At 38.5% G+C, this 25,353-nt stretch overlaps 3 protein-coding genes across 7 annotated transcripts in view; 2 read left to right on the top strand and 1 right to left on the bottom strand.

Moving 5' to 3' along the window:
- The window catches only part of LOC112050883 (mediator of RNA polymerase II transcription subunit 13), a 123,507-nt gene extending 110,352 nt beyond the window's left edge, over window positions 1-13,155 (top strand). For all 3 annotated transcript variants that reach the window (XM_052881863.1, XM_052881862.1, XM_052881864.1), the window contains 10 exons: window positions 105-536; window positions 860-999; window positions 1,330-1,616; window positions 1,923-2,108; window positions 2,640-2,869; window positions 3,963-4,108; window positions 4,467-4,744; window positions 5,273-5,524; window positions 6,975-7,222; window positions 7,773-13,155. In XM_052881863.1, the coding sequence (XP_052737823.1) occupies window positions 105-536; window positions 860-999; window positions 1,330-1,616; window positions 1,923-2,108; window positions 2,640-2,869; window positions 3,963-4,108; window positions 4,467-4,744; window positions 5,273-5,524; window positions 6,975-7,222; window positions 7,773-7,905 (2,332 nt within the window). In that variant the 3' untranslated portion in view covers window positions 7,906-13,155. The remainder of the gene's footprint in view (window positions 1-104; window positions 537-859; window positions 1,000-1,329; window positions 1,617-1,922; window positions 2,109-2,639; window positions 2,870-3,962; window positions 4,109-4,466; window positions 4,745-5,272; window positions 5,525-6,974; window positions 7,223-7,772) is intronic.
- Window positions 13,156-14,356: 1,201 nt separating this feature from the next.
- Window positions 14,357-18,283, top strand: LOC112051189 (sesquipedalian-1). Its single transcript, XM_024089718.2, has 4 exons — window positions 14,357-14,793; window positions 16,003-16,188; window positions 16,676-16,819; window positions 17,424-18,283. Exons 1-4 carry the CDS (start codon window positions 14,589-14,591, stop codon window positions 17,579-17,581), a joined length of 693 nt encoding a protein of 230 aa, XP_023945486.1. The 5' UTR covers window positions 14,357-14,588; the 3' UTR covers window positions 17,582-18,283.
- Window positions 18,284-19,165: 882 nt separating this feature from the next.
- LOC112051193 (protein outspread) overlaps window positions 19,166-25,353 on the bottom strand; it is a 340,261-nt gene continuing 334,073 nt past the window's right edge. For all 3 annotated transcript variants that reach the window (XM_052881731.1, XM_052881730.1, XM_052881732.1), the window contains exons 15-16: window positions 22,746-22,847; window positions 19,166-22,144 (exon numbers count right to left, since the gene is read on the bottom strand). In XM_052881731.1, coding sequence (XP_052737691.1) covers window positions 22,139-22,144; window positions 22,746-22,847 — 108 coding nt within the window. In that variant the 3' untranslated portion in view covers window positions 19,166-22,138. The remainder of the gene's footprint in view (window positions 22,145-22,745; window positions 22,848-25,353) is intronic.

The following is a 25,353-nucleotide window of genomic DNA, read 5'->3' as shown; positions in this document are numbered from 1 at the left end:
TTGATGCTTTCAAGGTCTACTGTTCTTCTATTCACTAAATGTAAAGAAAATAATTATCTCCCTGGATCCCCGTCTCGTTTTAATAATGTCGATATTGCACACAGATTGATGCGCCGCCTGCGACCCCTACTCCAAGACGCGATACAGAAGCGATGCTGCGGCGCGCGCATGTGGGACGGCGTCACGGGCCCGCTGACCTGGCGGCAGTTCCACCGGCTGGCGGGCCGCGGTAACGAGGACCTCTGCGAGCCGCAGCCGGTGCCGCCCCTGCTGGTGGGCCACGACCGGGACTGGATATCGCTCTCGCCGTACGCTCTGAGGCATTGGGAGCGACTGTCCCTCGAGCCGTACTCCTACGCGCGAGACGTCGCGTACGTCGTGCTCACGTCCGACGGCGACGCGCTGTCGGAGCCCGTGAAGACGTTCTTCCGGGAGCTGTCGACCTCGTACGAGGCGTGCCGGCTGGGGCGACACCAACCCATCGCGAGGATAGCGCGCGACGGCATCGTGAGGACGGCGCCGAGTGAAAGTGAACGGTGAGTCGACTGTGCTTTTGATGATGTGCAGTTGTCGTATTTCTAGTACATTGGATGTATTCGCAAAGTTTTGGTAGATTGAAAACATTTAAATGACAGTCTATTGTATGTATGTTTAATCACACGGTTTTTTTTTTATTACTGTTGTGGTTATTTATTCTGTTAAAAATAGTTTTTTAACAGAATAAATAACAGTGTTGGTATTGTTGCTGATAAAATTACCATAGCATTACCATGCAGCACAATATTTATGTTTATAGAGAAGTTGTTGTTATGCGAAGAAATGTTGATGAAGATGAAATGAGAATGTCGTTTGTTTGAAGTGACACGAGTTCGGAGGAGTGGACGGGCGAGCTGCCGCCGGGCCGGCTGGGCGAGTACATGCGCGCGTACGCCGACACGCTGCGCACCAGCCTCGTGCCGCAGCTCGCGGCGCTCAGCGTCGACCGCACGCTGTTCGAGAGTGAGTCGCGTGACACTGTGACGACTACGTGACATATTGTCGACCCAACTGGATTTCTCTCTTTCGTCCAATGCAACATAGTGATATGTTGAGGGTTGTATATTAGTCCTACAGATGGTAGATTCGTGATAATAAATTTTAATCTGTCTACTGCCGGGAATCCTTGGGCGGGTCAGCAATAAATATTCAGTAGGATTCCCTTAGCACGCAAGAAACCAACTCAGACTAGGCATGCATATTGAACAGACTAAAAAGGTCATTTGTCAAGGGATTTAATTAATTTAGGAACAATAAATTGGTAATTTTAATAAATGAATATTTAATAAACAGGCAATACCGGGTCAATGCGACCGCCTGCGGCGCCCGAGCGGCCGACCACGCCGGGTGGCGGCGCGAGCGCGGCGGGCGCGTCCCCCGCCGCCGGCGCCGCGCCCGGCGAGCACGAGGCGGACGCGGGCGGCGCGTGGGAGGAAGACGAGGCGGGCTCGCCGGCGCTCGTCATCTACGTGGTGGAGCCGCCCGCCGCGCACGCGCACCGCCCGCGCGCGCTCGCCGCGCTGCTCAGGCTCGCCGCGCAGGCTCACACGCATCTGCACCACCACAACCCGCTCATCAAGGTGAGCACCTGGACTGTATACCGTGGCCACACAGTGCTCCTCCCGCTGTTGCAATGTTGCCTCGCCTGTCTACTGGTCTACGCTATTCGCGCAAAGCATAGGGTCTAGTCCTTTGACTCGCGCTCGAGCCGGCTAAATAGGAAGGTGGGCAGGACACGGGCGCGGGTGTGTATTGTGTGTGCATGGCACTACGATAATTCAATAAAGAAATTAAGGAAAAACATATGAAGTTCATGCAGACTATTTCATACGCCTGAGAACGAGCGAGCGTAAGACAATAAGATATATTGAAATTGTTTTTCACAGATAATATCCCTGGAAGGCGTATGCGAGACGTGGAGCGCGCAGGGCGGCTGCGGCTCGGAGGTGCGCGCGCTGGCCTTCAGCGTGTTCACGGGCGCGCGCCGCCTGCTGGCGCACCCGCCCAACGGCAAGTCGCTCACCGGCTTCGGCACCGCGGCCAACGCCAACCTGTTCCTCAGCTCCAAAGACGTGAGTATACGCGTACTCCAATCATTCTGTGGTGCCCTGGTAATACTGTATCAAGTACTACACTATAGCTTGGCAAGTTCGTTGGTTACACTCCCATGATTTACGGGCGACGGGGGGAAAGACTGTTCGGGTGTAAAGTCGTGGGGTTTTCATTTATCGCTACACGCCCCCCGCCCCGCTCGCGACATCGGGAGTGTTACGAACGAACTTGCCAAGCTATAAGTCGCTTCACCTGATATACCCTGGGTGTCACAAGCGAGGTTACGGGAAAAGCGATGCCCGAAGCTAAGCGCTACGCTGCAACTAGGATGCCGGCAAGAACTCGCCTGGGGGGTCCTTGGCGGTTACGGAACTCACCATAAGTCTTGCGTAAGGGGAGTTCCTTCACAGCCAAGAATCATGTATGTAAGTGTAGGTGTTTCAGCTGAATGTAAACTGTTTTCAGTGACTCGGTGTCAGGTACTGCAAAATCAAAGCACACTCACCACCAATAATAATTAAGGCCTATATAAATGTGAATGTATATTGCAGGAGAAAAACCGAGCGCCCTACAAGTTGTTTTCGCCCGCGTGGGTGCTGGCGCCGCCGCGCGCGCTGAAGGAGGTGGCCGAGACGTGGGGCTCCACGTGCGGCGACCAGAGCGCCGTGCTGTTCCTCGCCTACTGCCTGTCGCACGACCAGCGCTGGCTGCTGGCCGCCGCGACCGACGCGCGCGGCGAGCTGCTGGACACGGCCGCCATCAACATACACGTGCCCGCCAGGTGCGTAAACTACTCGTAGTAGTCCTATTGGGGGGTAACCGACGCTCTTTCTGGTACAGGGTTGCCGGACTAGCATTTTGGGACCATAACATTCCGTGTTTACTGTAACTCCATTAATTATCATGTTTATTCAAAAAATCAAAATTTATTTATTGCGAAATCAGGTTACAGTCAGATCTTATTGAAATAAACACCAAATTCCGCCTTACAGCTTGCAATATCATTGTAAAAAACATTGTAATTTACAATAATCAATTCACACACTTATTTGTTCAGTGATTAATTAATTAGTAGGTACATTGAATACTTTAAAGAATAAACCATGCAAAACAATAATTCTAATGATGCCTTTACATCTATATAATGTCAGTTGTTATAGGGTATGTCAAAGATAAGTAAAATAATAAATTACAAATATGGTGTGTTTGTATAGTATTTATATAGTCTTGAAAGCAATTGAAATTGGTTTATTAATCAAGGTACTCTTTGATGGAGTAGTATGCTTTGTTTATTAAAAAAATCTTTGATTGTTTCTTAAAACTTGCCAAGTTGAAAATATTTATAAAATAATTGGAAATAGTTATTCGTTGGGATATGAGTAATTTTATCACGCGCCTATAGTCAGAGTATAACTAGTCATTCGGCTATGAATGACTGGCTTATAGGATCGCTTCGGTGGTCCAGTGGTTAAGCTATATTTAAAGAAGAGGCCTTACTATAGTGGGCCATTATCTCAGACTAAATACATAAGGACTAGTATCACACCCAAATTCACGAACAAAATTTTCTGGCATTTTCTAAGGAAAACGAGCTTAGATTTCATACATATCTTATACTAAACTAGAGGTTTTTGTTCGTTTTTTACACCATTTAACTACACAAAAGGGTATTTTTAAGGAGGTTTTTAACTGACAGACACGATTGTAAACTATGAAACATCGATTCTATAGAGACAGTGTTTATAATCGTATACGATCGTTGATCATATACTTTGACAGAAAAATAATGTCTTGCGAGGCAGGTCTTTATCTATTTAGTCTGAGGCCATTATAATAGGCTGATACATTTAATTGGAATGTCGTGTTGGTGTTAGGTCGCGGCGGAAGCGCTGCGGACCGGCGCGGCGGCTGGGGCTGACGAAGCTGATGGACTTCGCGCTGGGCATCATGTCGCAGTCCGTGCAGCCGTGGCGGCTGGTCGTGGGCCGCGTGGGGCGGATCGGCCACGGGGAACTCAAAGGTATGTACACATACCACTATGAATTTCTGCGGCTAGGGCAGACTTGTTTTGGAGTGGAGACTACATACTGCAAGCACACAATGACCTTATGAAGGCAGTGGGAAGAGGTTTGGTTGAGAAAGGCGCAGGGTCGTGTATGGTGGTGCGCTCTCGGAAAGTTCTTTGCCCAGCAATGGACGGATACAAGCTGAAAGCTGAAGCGTGTTGATGATGATAGCATACTAACAGTAGAAGCCATCCATCTATCCATCCATCAGAACCATCTTTTTATTGGATTTGATAGAAAGTGTAACTTTAGTATTTTGGGTGAGTTGGGATGCAACTTTTTAGTTACAATTTGCCATGTGAACTTGCTCAGGGTGGAGTTGGCTCCTGTCGCGGCCGAACCTGAACCGCGCGTCGAAAATGCTGCGCGAGATGTGCGGCAGCTGCTCGCTGCTGTACCGCGGCGGCGCGCCCTGCATCCTGTCGGCGTGCCTCGTGTCCACCGAGCCCGACTCGTGCCTGCGTCTCATGGCCGACCGCTTCACGCCCGACGAGCGCTTCTCGCAGGCCTCCATACAGTCGCACCTGCACACGCCGCGCGACGTCACCGCCACGCACATCCTCGTCTTCCCCACCTCCGCCACCACGCAGGTGAGTCGCTGTTGTCATGTTGCCCTGGGTAACATATATGAGCAAGAGTTTAACATTCATTATTTATGTTATTGTGGTGGGGAAGTATCAGTGTTGGTATAAATAAGAGGGTATTTAAAGACATGAGCTCAGTTGTTTGTTGGACAGTGTGTACACCGTCACGCTGCCAGGCGCGTTAATGATTTTGTGCAATAACGTTTTGTGTTGTAATTATCATAATTTAGTAAGGGCATGGATAATGTGTCGGGCAGAGGTGTTTGCTCTACCACAGAATAGTGGTACAATCACTCACGTCGCATTAGGAGTTACATGCCAGTACATTCATTGAATTGTTTTGTTTGTAGTTACAATTTTCTCCTTTTCAACAGTAGACAAATAAATTGATGCGTATAAAATTATGTTTCACAACTGATAAATATTTGTATATTGTATTCATTAGTTACCTCAGTACCTACAATACAAGCTATGCTTACCTAGATGGAGACATGTGTTAATTGTCCTAATACATTTATTTGTATAATTTTCCAGTCCAATCAAATGCCATTCGAGCCACCGAACGCGAACGGCGAGGAGAACGACATCCTGATGGGGCTGGAGATGCCGGACGAGGAGATGGGCGAGGAGAACATGACGGACCTGCTGGAGGAGATGTTCATGTGGCCGGCGCGCAGCCCGCACGCGTCGCCGCGCCGCCACGACGACGACGCGAGCCGCGAGGGCAGCCCCGCGCGCCACTCGCACCTCGCCGGCGCCTACCCGCGCGACGACGACCACCAGCCGGTACATTACTACAGTACATACAACTTTGGCCCCTTCGCCCCTTCTATTTATATTTTCGTATGTTTTATATATAACTAGCGGACGCCCGCGACTTCGTCCGCGTGGAATTTACTTTAATTTATTCACAAATGCCCCTGGAACCATGGATTTTTCCGGGATAAAAAGTAGTCTATGTATTAATCCAGGCTATAATATATCTTAATACCAAATTTAAGCTAATTCGGTGCAGTAGTTGAGGCGTGAAAGAGTAACAAACATTCATATCATCAATATCATCAGTTTTCGCAAATCTCGGGAAACCATGGATTTTTTCGGGATAAAAAGTAGTCTATGTGTTAAGCCAGAGTAAAATCTATTTCCATTCCAAATTTCAGCTAAATCGCTTCAGTAGTAGCGGCGTTATAGAGTAACAAACATCCATACAAACTTTCGCGTTTATAATATTAGTAGAAAGTAGGATAAATACAAAATCACAACCCCCCCCCGTCAGAACGCCAGTGTGTAATAAAGTGCGCGTTTTTTGTGCTTGAGTAAAATGACCAGCCGTAGCCACGGTTGGAGGCCATATTACAAACCTCCGGCCGAAGGCTGGTGTACAATAAAGTCGGGCAGGAGGCCGCGCGTATTTTGTGCTTGCGTAAAATGCCCAGCTGTAGCCACAGTCGGAGACCATATCACAAACCCCCGGCCATACGCTGGTGAACAATGAAGTGCGCGCGTTTTTTGTCCTTGGGGTAAATGCCCAGCCGTCCCGTTTTTCTGTCAAATTTGTTCAAGTTTGTAGCACATTCAATCCTTTAGGAGTTGAATTTTTATCCCTATTGCATTTCACATTCTATCGATAGTCAATGTTATCTGTTACCGTGAACAAAATTTGAGAAACGACGAACTTTTGAAAACTCTAAAAATGGAGTACTTTCCATACAAACTTTCAACCCCTATTTTACCCCATTCTAATTTTATTTATGCTTTAAAAAGTATCCTATGACCTGATCCATATCATGTTATCAAACCTAAACCAAACAAGTTTTATTTGAATTCATTCAGTAGTTTCAGCGTGATGCCCGGTCAATAAGAAATGACAGACAGACAGACAGACAGACAAGAAATCGAAAAAAAATATTTATGGCTTCAGTGTCGATTGTATAATGCCCAATAAATATTTTCAAAATATCTTCAATGTACAGAATTTGACCTGTTACAGTATAGATTGATCCCCGCCCATTGGACGATTGTCGTACTAACTCCTAACACATTCTTTTCCGACTTGTTTGAGAATATTGATTATTATATATTTGGATATAACAAATATTCTTAAAAATCAGTGCGCTTTAGACTACACGACTGAAGTAAAACTTTCACAACACATTCACCAGCTTACTCCTCAAGAGAAGCGTGGGTGAAGAAGTTTTAATTCAAAAATGTAATGTATAAGTTCCGTCGTTTCCAGGAGAACGTGGGCACAGTGCTGCAGCAGCCGCTGGCGCTGGGCTACCTGGTGTCGACGGCGCCGCTGGGCAGCATGCCGGGCTGGTGGTGGGCCAGCTGCCGGCACCTGCGCGACGCGTGCCCCGCCTTCCTCAAGAACGCGCTGCACCTGCAGTGCGCGGCGCAGGACGACTACACCACGTCGCTGTCGCAGCGGCGCGACCACAACGCGCACCCGCTCGACTCCACCACCACCACTGACGTGCTCAGGTAAACTATCTCCTGCCTCGAAATAACCGTGTATAGTTGGATGCAAACTTTATGACGTCTTGAAAATAAGCTGCAGTGTCGCTACGCGCAGGCATAAAATCAAGACGCGTGAGGCGCTTCTCCCGCCACACCTCTACGTTACTGTTGATATCTAAACTCTTATATTGTACAGATTAACGCACGATGTTCCGAAACGTTATAAAATTTGTATCGTGCTATACTAAAATATCGCTCTAAACTAGGTGCAGTCAACGCCGCCTACAACGACGTGGCGCTGGTGTAATAAAACTTTGAAGCTAATTAAAAGCCAACAATGTTGTGGTAGAAATTCCCCAAGCAGATCCTGGGCTTAGGTTTAAGGAGTTCCTTTATGTGGGCACAGTGGGCCCTTATGATGCATCATATGCAAGTCACCTTTACTACTTGTGTCGCTCTTCTCGTTAAACACAAAACAAAACATCATAACCAAACCTTTCTGAAATGGAATAACTATAACCTTCATAGATTTTTTTAATGAGAATTATACATTAATGATATATTTGTTTCACAGATACGTTTTGGAAGGGTACAACGCTCTGTCGTGGCTCGCGTTGGACGGCACGACGCACGACCGGCTGTCGTGTCTGCCGCTGCACGTCCAGGTCCTCATGCAGCTGTACCACACCGCCGCCGCGCTCGGCTAGAGTGTAGCCCGGCTAGAGTAGCCCAACTAGTATGTAGCTGGAGTATAGCCGCGCGCCTTGCAACATTGGGTGAAGAAATAACAGAGAACTGACAAAGGCAAAGACAACCAGCTCTACTGACTATGAGGAAGGGAAGAAATTACAGTTAACATGATTATTTGCTACAGAAAGAAGAAAACAATTAAATTAGTCCACAATTGAGCGAAGTTTCACAGAGCACATTTTGTTTAAGAGAAAATAAAGAAACAGTTTCACATATTTTGTGGCATCCAGAAGACATATTACAAGAAGCTTTTAACAAGAGATTGAAAACAACAATTTGTGGGAGAACATTGGCTGATAGTCTTGTTATGTGACGCATTATTATTGCGTTGATACATACATAACAGTTGGTTTTGAGTAGTGTCGATTTTGTCGGTTGTCTCTGTAGAACCTAATGTTTCAAAGTGAAAGTGCACCAAGCCGCAAGATATATTCAAACGAGTCCGTAAATAAAATACTTGCATTTGTTAAAGTTTTTATATTGTGAGGTATTCGAATAGGCGCAGTGTAGTGGAAAAATAGTGATAAATGGATATTGTGTGTAGCAAATGAAGGGGCGTGAACACCATCTGTGTTGGTTACCATTATTTTTTTAATTTAATTTATTTATTTTGGGAACTATTTTAAACGAAGTCGCCGCATGTCTGTAATAGCGGTCATAGCAAAATTTATTTATCATGAATTTCTATAGCTTATATATGTTTTTTACACAACTTATTTTGTATTTATTTACAATAATTTATTTTATTTCCTATAATAATTTATTTATGATTCCTTTTAATTGATCGATGTTACAGACGTGCGTGAATTGTTAAAAACATAGCGAAATTAGTTACATAAAAATAATTACTCCAATGTCTGTAACTTTTTATGTTCATGGTTACTTTAGTAACTGGCAGATTTTTTGTAATTTTCTGGACATTTTGTGAACATGATTTTCTTTACTGGAAAGTTGTGTGTAGTGTATTTTTGATTTTATTAAACACCAAGTCTTATTTATTTTCAATTGTAATATATGATCATACACTACACACAAACTTGTATTACAAAAGTTTAGAATTAGATGGCAGTACTTAGGTAAATTAATTAAATGGTATGGCTTGTATGATGGCTTCATTAGGAAAACAGTTATTGTTGTGATGATGAGATGTGGCGTTAGATCCTTTCTAGGGTTGTTGAGGTGGTTATTGAATAGTTATAGTCAAATGGCGGATAGTGCGTGGTGACTCCATTGTTGGACCTCTTTGTTATAAGTATTCAGAATTATAAAAATAATGTTATGTTCTTATACAGAACATGCTGTTTTGACGTAGGGCTACAATTTTGTCGCACAAGCGACAGATTTTCGCGTGACGTCGAACCAACGATTTTATTACAGTACTTTTATCTATTAGCTTTTATATAGTACACAGTAACTTGACAGCACCAACGTCTTTATGTGTCGTCAATACAGCAGAAACGCGTTGTAAAATGTTAAGTGACCTAGGACAATGAATCTGTTTATCACAAAACCACTCAGACAGATGACAATAATATTATGTTGTTGACATTTAATATGCTTTAAACACCAAAACACTAAACTCTACTGTATACTGTAAGACTTCATTAGAAGCTATTAGCTCAAGTGCGATAGTAGTGTCTCAAATTTATCTAATAATTATGTTTTTGATTGTCGTGTTAAGTTTAATCTCTTATGCGACGAATTTGTGGCCTCTCATTTTCTCTTCCAACATCCTTCCTACCAAATGTTAGTAAATTTAGTTAATATTTTCTTTCCACTCAAATACCTTATAACAAACAGGCAATTTTTTTGGATTGAAAGTTACCACAAACTTGTGTGAATATCAAAATGTTATATTAAAACATAGAAAATTTATAAAAAAAAAGATGTTAGATAAGCCGGGGAGTTATATTAATATATTATAATTATTAAATAAATTAATGAAATCTTCAAAAAAGGTCCAATTTGGAATAAAAGACAGTTCGTAGCTGTCACTTACTAAGATATGTCTTGTTAAGGGCAATTTCATTTTCATTTAAACTTTGAAGGAGAAAAAGATTTCTTCCATTGTGGGCTTTCAATAAAAATCATTCTTCCGTGATCTCACACTCCATTATAAACCTCATTTTCTATAGCATAGCGTCCACTTTAGCGCAGCATCGTATTGTATCGTTGTATTATGGTGACCTTTAGCAACTTTTACAAAATCAATTTCATAATATTTATTATTTTGTATTCCTTTTTATATGATTTTATTTTTCCTATCTAATATGAATTTATATATTTATTAATAATGGTGAACAGTTTTATTGTGATGATACCATTTGGTTAAGAAAAAAATGTATTTTTAAATTGTGATGACATTTAAAATAAATTTATTGGTTTCTCAATTTTAAAACCTAGCAAGTGACCTTGTTGGGTATTTTTTTTTAGATTTCACCTGATGTTGAGTGATGATGCTGTCTATGATGGCTCTTGATGCAGTCTATGATGGCATATGTCCATTTCAATAGTATTGTATATACTGTGGAGCATGTAAATTATATGAAGTTACTAATTTTTACCAAACAAATATTTATCACTTTTGTAATCATGGTTTGAATTCGATTTTTTATATTTTCACCTTTTTTTTTACAAAGAAACTGATTTACTTGATTATAAAACATGTATAGTGGATTTTTCTGTATGAAAAACTTTTTGACAATATTACTTTTCTGACTTTGGTTGTATTGAGTCTTTGGGATATTTTGTTATTACCATAAACTCATTTAAGGTAAGCTTATTTCTTGCTCCAAGTTTGGCATATTCTATCCACGAAAACTAAATGAGAATTGAATTTTTATTTAAATAAAAATATTTCATGTAACATTTCCTATATTTGTTTGTAAATGTCACTAAAAAGCCAGTATTTTGGAATTGTTTTACGAAATGACTCTATATTAGAAGGTAGTAGTTTTTTCTAGCTGTATTATAATATTTATAATCTTGTGATGGAACTGTCATCTCTTCATCTGTTGTCTATAGATAAATTAGTTCAAACATGTAGATTGTCACAAGTTACTTATTGCAGTTATGATAATATTATAATGTTGTTGTGCTATAATGTAATATATTATTTTTATTTTACCTTTCAAACCGGTATGAATTACCAAAGGTGTTAGCTATTTACATAGTGATTTAGATATTTTTACTGCAACCAATATTTTCTTAAAAATGTTTTTTTTTTTCGACAGGGTTTAATTTTCATCTCTGTTATTTCTAATGCATGTCATGTCAAAATTTATATTTTTTACTTTGAACATTATTTTTGTATAGTTTTTAAATTGAAATCAAATCAATTAAGATCATGTAGCCTTACATTTTAGTGGCAATCATATACACTAGATCTACAATTGACCATTCACACGACACGAGTTTTTTTGGCCGTGTACAGTTTTATATTCAGGGAACAAAAAGCTCAAAATTGGGTGACGTAAGTAGTACATTCAAATTAACCGATAAATAAATAGTGCAAAATTTTGCTAATATAATATTTTAGACTAAAAATTATCGTGAGTGGATTTCATACCAATAGATTGACTTGACGCGTGAGTATTTTGTGTTGGTGTATGTCTAAGTATTGCAACCGTCGGACAGACACCGAGTGAAACTCAGTCGAGTAAATGTCACTCCTATGAGAATTTGTAATATTAATGTTTTATAAGAAAACTGCCAAGAATCCGCGTTATCAGCGTGGGGGGTCGATAAAAGGGGTGTACCATTTTAAAAGCGAGTTACTAGTGATGTCTTTTTCTTATGATAAATAATTAACCTTGTAACTGAGAAAAACAATTAGTGACACCAATAGTTTACGATTAAATTAAATAGTTGTAAATGAAAACAAAACATGTTTGACGATAGCATTTTGTATATTTAGGGATCATTTTATAAAATTAATAAAAACTAAATGAAATTGTAATGATAAAAAAAATACAACAAAAACAGTGCTGAATCTCTCACAGTTTGGTAGTTATATAAAATTTTCTATTTTAATATAAAGTAACGATAAGTAATAGAAGAGTCATACGGTTTAATATAATGTGTATATAACAGAGCGACGCGCATTGTTACACTTCTCTTGTACTCACACTAGCAATGGCATTTTGTACATTTTGGTTTTTGAACCTCAAAAACGTTGATGGATTTTTGTGTATTGAACATTGACCTCTTATAATAAAAGGACGCACAATCATGTTGAAAATTTCACTTAAAAACTGGCCAATTTTGCTTTGACTGTTAAAAATTGTTGGTAAAGAAAATTATACCTGATGGTCTTTAAATATAGTCCAATATTCAATAAAATCCCAAATTCAGAGCCAATTCAACCTTAAGGATTGAGTTTAAGGTTGAATTTGCAAAAGCAACTACTAGAATCGAGTGCCAAGAAGTTGTGTTTGGCACTCATTGAGTGGGTACATTTTTTGGTCGCTGATTGTGCATCCACTTTTTAATAGGAGATTGATGGTATTGAACAAGAAATTCTTAATTTGATTTATGTTGCTTATTACCTGATTAATTTTAATTGCAACCTTTTAGTGTCAGTGACGAACTGACGTAGACAAATTGTAATGTACAGGCTCCGCGTGTCTGGGCAGCGTACCGGTACGTATATTATTTAGTTGTAGCGATGGCTCGCCCTCGGTTGAATTATGGCTAGTTGAATATAAAATGTTTTAAATGTGTTACAGCATTTGAGAATATTTAATGATGTTGTATATAGTTTATATTTTGTTTTGTAAAACATTTTGTATATAGGGGACGGAGTAGTCGAAGTACCGTTAAATAATCGCCCACGTTGCCGATGTATAATGGAGCACGTTTTAAAGAAACCACTCGTAATATTTTGTACAGTTGTTAAGCGAGATTCGTAGTTGAATGAATTATTTTTAAGATTTTTGTTTTTGACTCTTTCTTTTTTTTTGTTATTGTGAATTTGTCAATTTTTTTAGGGAATTGGGATTGTACTGTATATAGACCTCACCATTTTGTCATATATTAGTGTGTAAAGAGGACAAATCTAATGATTGACATGGAAATCAAATTTTCTAAACGGAGCAATCATTGGAAATTCGTAAACAAAAGTTAGTGTAATACTTGATATTAATATAACTTTATAAATAACTGTGAAAATAGGTAATAATAATTATAAATAAAATATTACATATTTACATGATTTTATTTATCTCCACATTAATTATAAGTTTTTTTTTAAAATAATCATCTGTTGCCTAAAAGATAAGAAACTCATATGATACGGGTGTGGTGTATTCCACACAAGCCACGTAATTCTACTCGACGACTAGGTTGTAGGCAAAGCCTTCATTGATCATTAACCGACTTCCAAAAAGGAGGCGTGCACAAGCATTGCTGACAGACTACAACGTAAAACGCTAGGTATATAATAAATGGAATTGACTGCATTGGGCAATGGGTGATGAAAAATAGGCCGAAGACTAGGAATGACACAAATTAAAGATACAGATTGAGGCAAAAAAACAAGACAAAAGTTGAACAATTTTCGATTTGCTTTGTGCAACCACCTCTCTCGAGGCTCACCTTCCGAACGTTGTCGGTTTTTGCGCCACAGTACTCGAAGCGAAACTAGAACACGAAGCGCTCTACACGGCTCTTTTAGGACTTCGTCGAAGGTTCAAGGCAAGGTAGTATTTGAGGGTCAACTTCGCGATTGTATTGGGTTGCTGTGCTAATGTTCTGGATTCTCAGACGAATTGTAGTGGGGGAGCCGAAGAGGGGAACTTATGAGACCCTGCACGTTGTTAAGTACCTCCACCAAGTATGAGCTCATAATATAGGTGGGTAAGTTTAGGCAACCAAAAAAATAAACTTCAAAAATACTCATTCAGCACGTCAGATGTATAAAGTGGATTAGTTGATAGCTGAAAGGTTTGCATTTCGAAAATCTAACGATTTGAATGTAAAGAAATGGAATGGTAGAGTTCCCAAGTTACAAAAAGCCCTTCTATTTCAGTATCCGAGCCACAAGCGCAGTTAATTTTTTACTTATTTTAAGGAAATAATCTCAAAAATAATCGCTAATATTTTATAATAATTCCAGTAAGCCGAAGTCTTAGAATACAGTGTATGTTTATTAATCGTAGGCCGAAGTAATCAATTTAAAGTCTGCAGTTTTTTTCCCACCGCTGAAATCGAAAAGTATTTAGTATAACCATCTTTTTCTTTAATCGGTCCTCTTGACGCTAACTTGGCATCCTGGGCTCCCCTACTATTAAGTATAATATATTGGTCTGAGGCTGGATTTGAAACAATCTGTGTAAATTGGCAAGTGACGTTCGTATTTTTTGACTTTGACATCTATCGTAAAATTATAAACGTCAAAATCTATGTTTTTTCTGTGGTTTTGAAAACACGAAAACAGGAAAAGAAGGGAAAATAATAAAACAAACGATATAGTGTTTTATGTAAGAATAACTAAAAATAACTTAAAAAGCAGACACAATAGTTAAAATAAATATGAACTGAACATTTTACAATCGCAATTTGTGAATCAGACTGGAACAGATACGTAACAAAGCATCATTTGTAGCAATAATTCGTTCGTTTCTTACTGTGAGAAGTGAAAATGAAGATTAACGAGAGGAATTTGTGTGCTTTTGCGTCATCAGCGACGCCTGTGGACCGGGAAGGATGGTTGGACGTGAGGGGCGAGGTGGGCAAGAGCTACCAGAGGCGATGGTTCACTCTCAAGGGAAACCTACTCTTCTATTTCGATAAGAAAGGGGATAAGGAGCCTGTGGGCGTTATAATACTGGAAGGATGCACAATCGGTAATATAACTGATTACTGACTCCTTTACTAGTTCTTAGGCCAACTAAATAATTAGCAACCCATTTTGTTGGCCTTATTCAGAATCAGGCATCCTCCTTATAGGAGAGGAACTAACTATAATAATATTTATTGTCTAAATAGCAGACACCTGCAAACAATGTAAGAAACTAATTAAAGTATTTTTCACATTAATTTCCTCCTCCCATTTCTCAAGACCCTACTTCACAAATTACTGCTAATTGCTAATTTTCTTCTATCTATAGGAGTCAACTGTGAGTGTTAAGGTACTAGTCAATCAGTGAAATAGATTAAATATTTGCCTGGTTGGTATGGTTACTATTAATGCTTATTTAGGAGTGTTTTAAAGGGCTAAGCTGTGTAGAAATATATAAATAGTGAACATATTATCTAATTTGAATATGTGTGGACAGTTAATCCTATAAAATTCAAGTGAGTTAGAACAATTACAGTATGGTAGGGTACATAACCAGTTAGAAGATGTCTTAACTGGCCAGTGTTTTCAGGCTTGCGCCTATGCCATCTGAAATCAGAGTTCTGCTTATAGTGGCAGAGTTTACTAGAGGGAAGTACTATTACTATCAACATCATATTTCGCTAAAATAGCAAAATTAATATACAAAGATACTAGATTAATGAACTTCACAACAACCTACAAATATTAAACTTGTATCGTAATTTGAAAAATATTACACAAAGAAAAATATTACAAAAACAATAGGTCTTTGAAGTGCTAATGATATAGTTGTACATTCATTAAGAACAAACTATAGAAAGTACTTGCGAAAGTGAAAATATTTAATAAGCTGGTAAAAAAATATAAAAGAAAATAAAAGAGCAAGTAGCTTTAAAAAATTTCTTAAGGAATATTTACTCAATCTCCAGTGATGCAACATCCTGTTAGTGTGCATCTATGTAGTAGGCGCTGCTCAGAGTACGATTTTGTTATTATGTACCAAGACTGCATGCTCACAAAAATGTACACTGTAACTTTATAATTTAGATTTTAAGTTTTAAATAACTGAAATGTTATTTCTTTTTGTAACAATAATACCACCACCACCACCACATATTGGCCTATTTAAATGATCTCCTTTTAGGAGACAGGAATTGGAGCTCACATCCACCACGCTGCTACATTGCAGGTTGGTGGGATGGTGATTGTTTATCCAGTAAAATTACCATTTCAGAGCTAACAGAAGAAGAGTCCTACAGTTTCAAAATAGTGTTCCATTGTGAGGGAGGACGCACATACTACCTGTGCACCAACTCGCAGGCGTCCATGGAGGGCTGGATGAAGGCTCTGGCGTGTGCCAGCTATGACTACATGAAGCTCATGGTGGCTGAACTACAGAGACAGTTGGAGGAGGCGGAAGGTCTATATACTTCTATTAAAAACATGGTATCCATAGATGAAATCCATGAGAAATCCTATGAATGTTTTAAATGTCAGTTGGCACATCTAAATAATTGGGTAACTGAATTTGGATGTAATTTTGCATACCTTTTACAAATTACCCACTGATGATTATGAATATGCATAAAACTTTTTATAAATATAAGTTTTGCCTTTGAACAGAACATTTTTATCCCAGAAAAAAATCATTTCACTGTACTTTCTTTCTAAACTAAATTTCATGCAAACACTATCAACATAAGTGGTCTAGAATGCAGGCTGTGTGTTAGTTTGTAAGTATTCATTGAAATTTTATAGGCCCTATAAAATTTCAATGAATACTTACAAACTGCAAATACTGCAAATACCCTATAATATAGGGTATTTGCAGTATTCATTAAGATGTCCTTTATGGAAACAAAAAGTGCAGTGCAGTGCAAGTACTTAACAACAATTTATAATTTTAGCTGAAGAGGCAGCAGAAGCAGCTGGTATAGTGACCGTAGGTACATCTGAAGATGAGCCAAAAGTTCCTCCACGCGGTCAGCGACACAACCCCTTCAACAAGCAGCCAGAGGGGGACTCCAAGTCAGTCCCCGGCAGTAGACATCGTGAGTGAACATCTTGCCTAATCATTTCAAACATTCTATTCTTAATTTCAAGATTGTTTTAATGTTAGACTGCAGTTTTTCTTTATTGCTGAGGTAACTATATATATCTTAAGTCTGGATTTGAACTGGATTCTTTCATAGTGTTTAAAGACAATGCAGTTCTGAGGTATAGCAGGTATCTTGAAAGAGTTTATTCAACTTGTAAACACACATGTTTCTATGCCACATTTTAGAGGTATCTACTAGTACCATCACTGAAGTCTTGACAAATACAATGCTAGCAGTCAAGCATAATGGAACCAATTAACCTGACATGCGAAAACCAGATCTCTTGCGAAAACTTTTTTAGCCTCGATTGTTTTTAATCGCATTTTTAATACACTCATGTCGCAGGGATTCGCTGGATGCAGGCAGCTCAGGGTTGTGATGTTTGAAAGTCCCTACAAAAGGCCTGCATGTCCTGCAGTGGACGTCCAGCGGCTGATATGATGATGATGACTTGCACTCAGATTCAAACAAAACCTTTTAAAAGAATTCTTAAAAAGGTAACCTACGTCTCTCTTCGCCATTATGTCTAGATTTAAGCATTGTTTCTTTTGTCCAGATAAGGAAGCCGTAAAATCCGAGCTACCGCGCAAAAAGGTGCCATTCCGGGATATTCACAAAATGTACGGACGCAAGATACTCGTCGACCGCAGCGAGTGGCGCGCGCGGCTCAAGCTGCGCGAGGAGGCGCACGAGAAACCACTTATACAGCTCTGAGCTGTGTTACTGTACACTAGGGTGTGTTGCAGAGACAGTGGCGTGCATAAGGTTGTTGATCAGGGTATGCACTGGTAAGACAATATACCCAACCAGGAAAATATGTTTTGAATTTAACAAAACATTTGTTAGGGTATGCAGTGCTTTAATGCTTGTATGAAATGCACGCCGCTGTGAAGAGTGTATGTGCCTGTTGAGTTATGAAAATGCTAAGCTGCAAACCTCAACTCAGTACGAATGAAGTGTCAATAATATGATGTTGTTGTTAATATTTTATTGGCGATTTTGGTGCGATTGTCTAGGACAAGATTGTTGTTTTTTTTTTATTAAAATTGAAAGCTTATTAACATGACCAATATTCCCTATTAACTGTGAGTAAAGCTTGTATTAGAATTAGGTACAACATATCAAAGCATTTCGTCAAGGTGTCTGTTTGTATTTAGTCTACCTTCTGCCAGTCTATTTAAATCGAATAAGTATATAAAGGCAGTATTCGAACTTGTGTTTTTGGTAACTTTTCGACTATTGAACTAAAGAGGCTTGAATCGCTACTGTTTAGATATCGAACGATATTTTAATATTTTGCGCTTTTAGACCAACTAAACTAGACTAAGTATATTTTATTTTTTATTTACTTACTTTGTATTACACTTCTAAAGCGAATTTCAGTAAACAATAAACGGTATTATATTAGTTTTACAATGTATTTTTAATAATATCCTCCGAATTCCATCCATCGAAATGATTGGCAACCAGAATATAGGACAACACTTTGCTGGACATGGCACCATGTTTACAATATGCTCTGCGTCCGTCAACTGGAGACATGTCAAGCCTCTTGTACCTCTGACTACCGCACCTACGTACCTGAATATACCTTTAATTTTTTTTTTATTCTTTACAAGTTAGCCCTTGACTACAATCTCACCTGATGGTAAGTGATGATGCAGTCTAAGATGGAAGCGGGCTAACTTGTTAGGAGGAGGATGAAAATCTACACCCCTTTCGGTTTCTACACGGCATCGTACCGGAACTCTAAATCGCTTGGCGGTACATCTTGGCCGGTAGGGTGGTAACTAGCCACGGCCGAAGTCTCCCACCAACCAAAGCCGAAGCCTTCCACCAGCCGCCGAAGCCTCCCACCAGTCAAATCTACATATCCGCATCGTAACAATCGGACGCATCGCATCAAATAGATTCATTGGTATTCCGTGTAAAGAATCTCATACAAGTGCGTCCACTGATCCCCATCATACGGATCGTATATATCCATCGATCTCCTGTTAAAAAGTTGATGCGCTGATTGTCCCCACTCAATGAGCGCCAAACACAACTTCTTGGCACTTTTATTTACAAATTCAACCTTAAATTCAATCCTTAAGGTTGAATTTGCTCTGGATTTTATTGAAAATTGGACTATAATTTAAGGCGTTTAGGTATAATTTTCCTTACAAATAATTCTAAAACTGTCAAAGATATATAAATCCGTTTAATATGATGCGTCCAATACTCACGATTCGAATATGTGACGCCTATCTTATAGTGGAACACAGTGAGTAGTAGTGATGCAGAAATAAAACAATATTATTTTGTATTAAGTAGTTTATTTTAAAAATCTTTGTTATATAAACCAACACTTTACAACGTCAACTACAAGAGAGGGAGATAGTAACACGATAGATAAGGAATAGTATCATACTTAGAGGTATTTGTGTAATGGTAAGAATAATAGGTACTTTATCGAAACTCACCAATAAATATAAATTTCTTAGTTAAATTTCACATAAGATTAATTGGAAATATTTATCCGGAAAATGTGCATATTATATGTATACAATTATTCATTTACCATTACACAATTATCAGTCAGCCACATAGAAACACATCTGCCAAACAATTCTGGTACACGAGATTTGCCACATCGGATATCTACACTATTTTTTTTTTATTTCTTACTATTCTCGAAATTCTCGGAGATGGTGTCATTTAGTTCGGCAGTCGTGGGGTGATAACTATACATAACAAAGTGAAATGTTCCAGTGGAAGACAACGCAAATGCCCAGTACGGAAAATATGGTAACAAACGCACACAGTGATGCGCGGCGCCCCACACTCGGACGTTTCGTATTATCGATATACAGGGTGTTCAGTAGATGAAGTAAAATGTTTTGCAGCTATTGTCAAATTAAGAAATTTGATAACGATTGTCAAACATCCTGTATAAATGTATATAGCCGAGTGTGGTATGCCACTATAATGAAACACAGGGTGATGTCAAACTAAACTCTCTAAAAAACGTGTTAAATGTTAAATAAAATAAAACAAATATAATATGCTTCTAAGCTCGCACCTATTACAAAACAATCTCATCAAAATAGTATCTAAACGATTAAAGGAAAAAAATATTTTGTAATAAGTTCTTGGCATGCATTTAAATTTATTAACACGAATACATAATATCTCCCATATCCGAATACATAAATGTAAGTATATAAATCTATGTATTATAAATCTACAAAAATAATAAACAGGGGATGTTAAAAACTAAAGGGTGACACAGCCATGTCGTTATCCTTTTTTAAAAAAAACTTATTTTTTTTTTAATTTTTAATATGCCATGGCTGAGCATATATCTAAACTCATAAAAAATAGAAACGAAATAGAAATAAATAAAAGTTTATACAGAAAAATCGCCTTTTAAAAAAAATTTAATTGCATTTTTTTTTTCATAGTTCTAATAAAAATACATTCCGAAACAACACAGCCGTGTCCCCCGAATAAATCACGCGGAAAACGCGAAATGTCAAAAAAACTCATAAATAAGAAATATTTGGTAACAAACTCCTTATAAGATAAAATGGACAAACAACTGGTTACAGTAGAGCGGACCCCGAGTATTTACACAATGTTACAATTTTACAAAATTGATACATCACTAACCCAAATCTACGGCTAAATTAGAAGAGGCGATCTATTGACTTTTTGAAACCATTTTGTAGAATTATGCTGTCATAAAATTCTACAAGGTAAATAAGCTTTTGTCCAATTGCATTACTGTAAAAACAACTAACAAAAATTGCAAAAATGATTTACATAAGTTATAAAGTTTTAAATTTATAAGACACTCTCATTGAAAGGACTTTAGATTTGACTTCATTTTACAATCGCAAGTCCAATCACAATATGGAAGCATAACTCCAAAAAATTAATAGGGGGAAGAAAAATAGCTTCGAAAGTAATATACACTCTATAGTTAATTAAAATTAAGTAATAAAAAAAAACAAATCAAACAAAGTTATATACACTTTTTATGGTGGGTGGGAGTTAAAGGTTCTGGCCACTTCTCGTAAAGGAAGTCTCGTTTTGTCTTAGATTAATAACTTAAATATAAATATTTAGACTTAAAACACTTTCTCAATATATTAATAACAAGTAATGAAAAATCTGTCCAAAGTCTACTCATGAACTAACTAAGTTCATAAATTTTAAATCTAACATAGTTATTTTATAGCCGTATATATGTTATATTTTATTAATATAATTTTTATAAAAATGGTTTAATTTTATTATTATTTAACGTTTTCATTACACGGTTAAACAATATAAGTTTTTGTTTTAAGAGGCGACCTTCTATTCTTACAAAAAACTAAATTTTAAAAATAACTTGGAAATCACTTGAATTTAACTTTTAGTGATTTTTATGCTATAAAATCAAATTAATTAAAAAAAACATTTTGAATATTTTCGTATACCTTAAATCCGATATTTTTGTCGGTATAAGATGATAAAAGACACATTTGACAATGTAATCAAGCAAAGTGGCCAGGTGCTAGCGTGGTGGGGGGCGTTCTTGTGACTCGTTGCGTGGGGCGTTTACACCGATCCGACATATCTTGTCCGATATCGTTATGTATAAACGCTTCATCACTGCGTTCATTTCTACGATTTAATGAGAACTTTTCAAAAAAAGATCCACTAGAAATCATGGTAGTAAAAACTGTAACATTCGAACGCAGTGTAAATCTCAACATACCTACATTTTACGATGCCACCTCAGTATGAAGTTAGCTACTAATTGAGCAAGTCGCACTCTAGATGTCGTAATATATTGCGAAAACCAAGAAAACGTATCAATAATTCCGACACTCCGATTAACTTAGGAGTGAGTCTCGCATATTACTCCTATAAACATATTTTTAATTACTTTTCATACCTTTGCGTTAGAGTTGAGAAGATACAAATTACATAAACTCAACATGCGTTATTTCATGCGCTCTTCAAAATAATTATGATCCTATGACAAAAGTATACAAAATTTGCATTATTATTACGATAATAACACAATCAGTACACTGTTCATGAGACCAGTGTCATAAGTGCACGCGAGTGGGACATTCGCAAACAATATGCGACCAGCGTCGGTCAGTGTGAGGTGGAGACGATGGTTATATTATGTCGGTGTTGGTCCGAGTTGTTATGTCTCGAACATCTTCTTGCGTTCAGCGACCACGCCCGCCAGTGTCCCGGCGCGGATGTTGGAACAGCGTTGACTTGCTTTTAGTTCTGTGGACAAAGTTTGTTCTATAAGTTAATGAAAATTATACAACACTTACTGACTTTTAATAACAGTGCCTAGTGAAAGTTTTCAATGTTTTCATAGTGTGACGATAGCGTAAACGATTTTTTTTTATTAGTCAGCCCTTGAGTGCAATCTCACCTGATAGTAAGTGATGATGTAATCTAAAATAATTTCGGTCTCTACACGACATCGTCCCGGAACGCTAAATCGCTTGGCGGTACGTCTTTGCCGGTAGGGTGGTAACTAGCCACGGCCGAAGCCTTCCACCAGCCAGATCTGGACTAAGCCAGAAAACATCAATCGAACCAGCCGGGGATCGAACCCAGGACCTCCGTCTTGTAAATCCACCGCGCATACCACTGCGCTACGAAGGCCGTCACCGTAAACGCGATTTTCTAAGGAATTGAAACAGCGCCATTTAGTGGCACTACTGCACAACTGTTTCAATTCCTTAGAAATTCCCGTTTACGTTTACGCGATCGTCACAGTATGAAGACATTGAAAACTCCTACTAGGCACTCAAAGCAGATTCTGGCTAGAAGAGCGAGTATATTAAAAATAATAAGACTGTATGGACTATGTTACCTGTACGGGAGACATCTGCAGGCTTCTGGTGGTCTCCGGGCTGGCGAAGGGCGAGGGCGGCGCGCGCGACCGCTCCAGCGGGCTCGACCGCGACGACTTGCCCTGCAACACACATTGCACGTTAACATGTATTACATATGAGTACTTTAACTGTATTGTATGAGAGACGGTCACGTGTGTTACATATGAGTACTTTAACTGTATTAGTGAAGATGGTCACATGAATTACATAAGAGTACTTTAAATGCAGCATTAGGGCTAGTTCATACCTAGCGGCTACCGAAGAGCTTTGTCGCGCACTTTTTTCTATCAATATTCATCATCATCATTAATTTATGATGGATATGAATCCTATCTCTTAAAAGCGCTAAAGGTTGGAATTTGCAGCTTATTGGAACATGCTACTTCATTGCGGGTAGGCGAAAATTAACATTACCTATGCCTATTTTCGTATTAAATAAGTATATGAAAAATATGTCCCAGACATATTTGTAAGCAAGCACTCATTTTCCTTATTTTTTATGTTTATTGCAAGCAATGGAATGGATTAAATAGTAATCAATTAATAAAATTAATTTATTTTTAACTAACATGCAAAGTCATTTATTAAAAAATAAATTGGACACACAAACACACACAGACACACACGTAAATTATATTACATTTAATTATAAACCAATTTGCAAATTTAAGTACATTTATGAAGTTTTCCCATATATTTTTTACTTATCTACATTTAAATAATGCTTTCCGTAACAAACATTGATGGAAGGAAAATGCATTAAATAAGTCTCCTTATTAGCAAGTAAACAACTTCGTGACTAATTCTCGGAATTACTGGCAAACAAGCTGATTTTATATTTTTGCATATTATTTTCATTTCAAAATAGCTCATATCATGAGAGGAATGAATCAGGGGGAAGATAAATTCAGTCTGTTAAGACTGCATTAGGGTTAACTTTTTCTTAGGTTGCCTGTGCGACATTGCTTCTTAGCGATAAGGCCGCCTATTGTACCGGTTTCATTTATTGTTTTTGTATTGTTGTGTTGTCTGGTGTACAATAAAGATCACTTTCATTCATTTCATAATCTTTGTGTTCTATTGCCAACTCATTATCTCCGCTCAAACAACAGCAAATCTATCTTCGCCTGGATAATTATTATTAATTACATCCACCATGGGCCTAGAGGAGGTATATTCTACTTGTACCAGTTGACACCAGTCAAATGCTTTTTGTGTGCAACAGATAAGTGAAACAAACAAGTTACCCTCAACCAGAAGCAATAGAAATCCCTGGACCCTGTATATCACACTGGTATAAACAGTTTTTGTGCCCTTTTGCCCAGTTACCCTCAACCTATTACCACAGTAGATATAACAAGCAGTATAATAACTCGGCCGTATTTTTGAAATAAATACCTACAGCCGCGCGCTCCGTAAACATGTGATAGGGCTGCCTGCCTCCAGCATTTTAATTACATTTGCCAACTTTGTGTTTCCATTTAGTTATGTGATTGTAAATATACTTGTTTTTAAATAAACAAATAAAATACTTTGTAAATTGTAGTAAAATAGGAAGTGATCAATAAAATGCGTGTTGTTTTTTGATTGGTAGATTTAAATAAGGCTGATACTAATCAATGATCTTGAAGGACCTTCATATATTTATTTTGGTGATGCCATCTAGGTATTACCACCACACTAGGTGACCAAATAATAAAAAATCGGTCAAGTGCGTGGTTGGCCACGCGCAGTGTAGGGTTCCGTAGATTATGTTAGCACTTTAATCCCTTATGTAATGCACAAAAATACCGATAACGATACCCCCACACTATAGAATAGACGATAAAAAATTGATCCTGACTTGGCATGTAGGGAAGGAACTACAAAAAACAAATTGAGGTTGACCGGGTTCGCTAGTAGTTTAATAAAAAAATCTGGCTCTTCTTCTATCTGGCACCCCACGTACGAGGTGCGTAGGTATAGCTCGCGTTTCGACCTTTAGTATGAAGTCCAACAACTGGTTATACTGTGCTATTACTATCAGAATGAAGTGGGCGGTTACCTGGTGAGTCCGGGGCCCGCCAGGCGGCGGCCAGGCGGCGCAGATGGGCCCACAGCGGCGCCTCCCCATGCTGTTAGTGCCCGCCACATGTACCACGCATTGCATCACTCGGCACTCGCGCTCAGTGACGTTCGTGCTACGCGGTTTATAGGACAGCCGTATATTCACTAACTTAGAATCCGATTGAAAGTGGTTGAAAGACTGCTTAAAGCATTTTACGAATATGTAGTAAAAAATATAAAAAATCTTTTAAATTTCGATAACAGCACCCATCGGAACTAAACTATAAAATCCGAAAATAAATAGCTACAGTTTTTTGAAAGTATATTTGTAATGTTGTATTCATGAAAGCCGGAAGAAAAGGGGGTGAAATAGGGGTTGAAAGTTTGTATGGAAAGTCCTTCATATTTAGAGTTACAGTTTTAAAAATTTGTTAATTTGTTCATAAATCATAAAAAAAATACGAAATATAACTCAAAAATTTTTAAAATTCAGCCCCTAAAGTGAAAGTTTACATTGATTTCCAGCCGGACGAAGTCGCG

Source organism: Bicyclus anynana, chromosome 5 (assembly GCF_947172395.1).
Source record: "Bicyclus anynana chromosome 5, ilBicAnyn1.1, whole genome shotgun sequence".
Classification (NCBI taxonomy): domain Eukaryota; kingdom Metazoa; phylum Arthropoda; class Insecta; order Lepidoptera; family Nymphalidae; genus Bicyclus; species Bicyclus anynana.
Note: the sequence above shows the minus strand (reverse complement) of the source record. Positions and strands in the feature narration are given on the sequence as shown.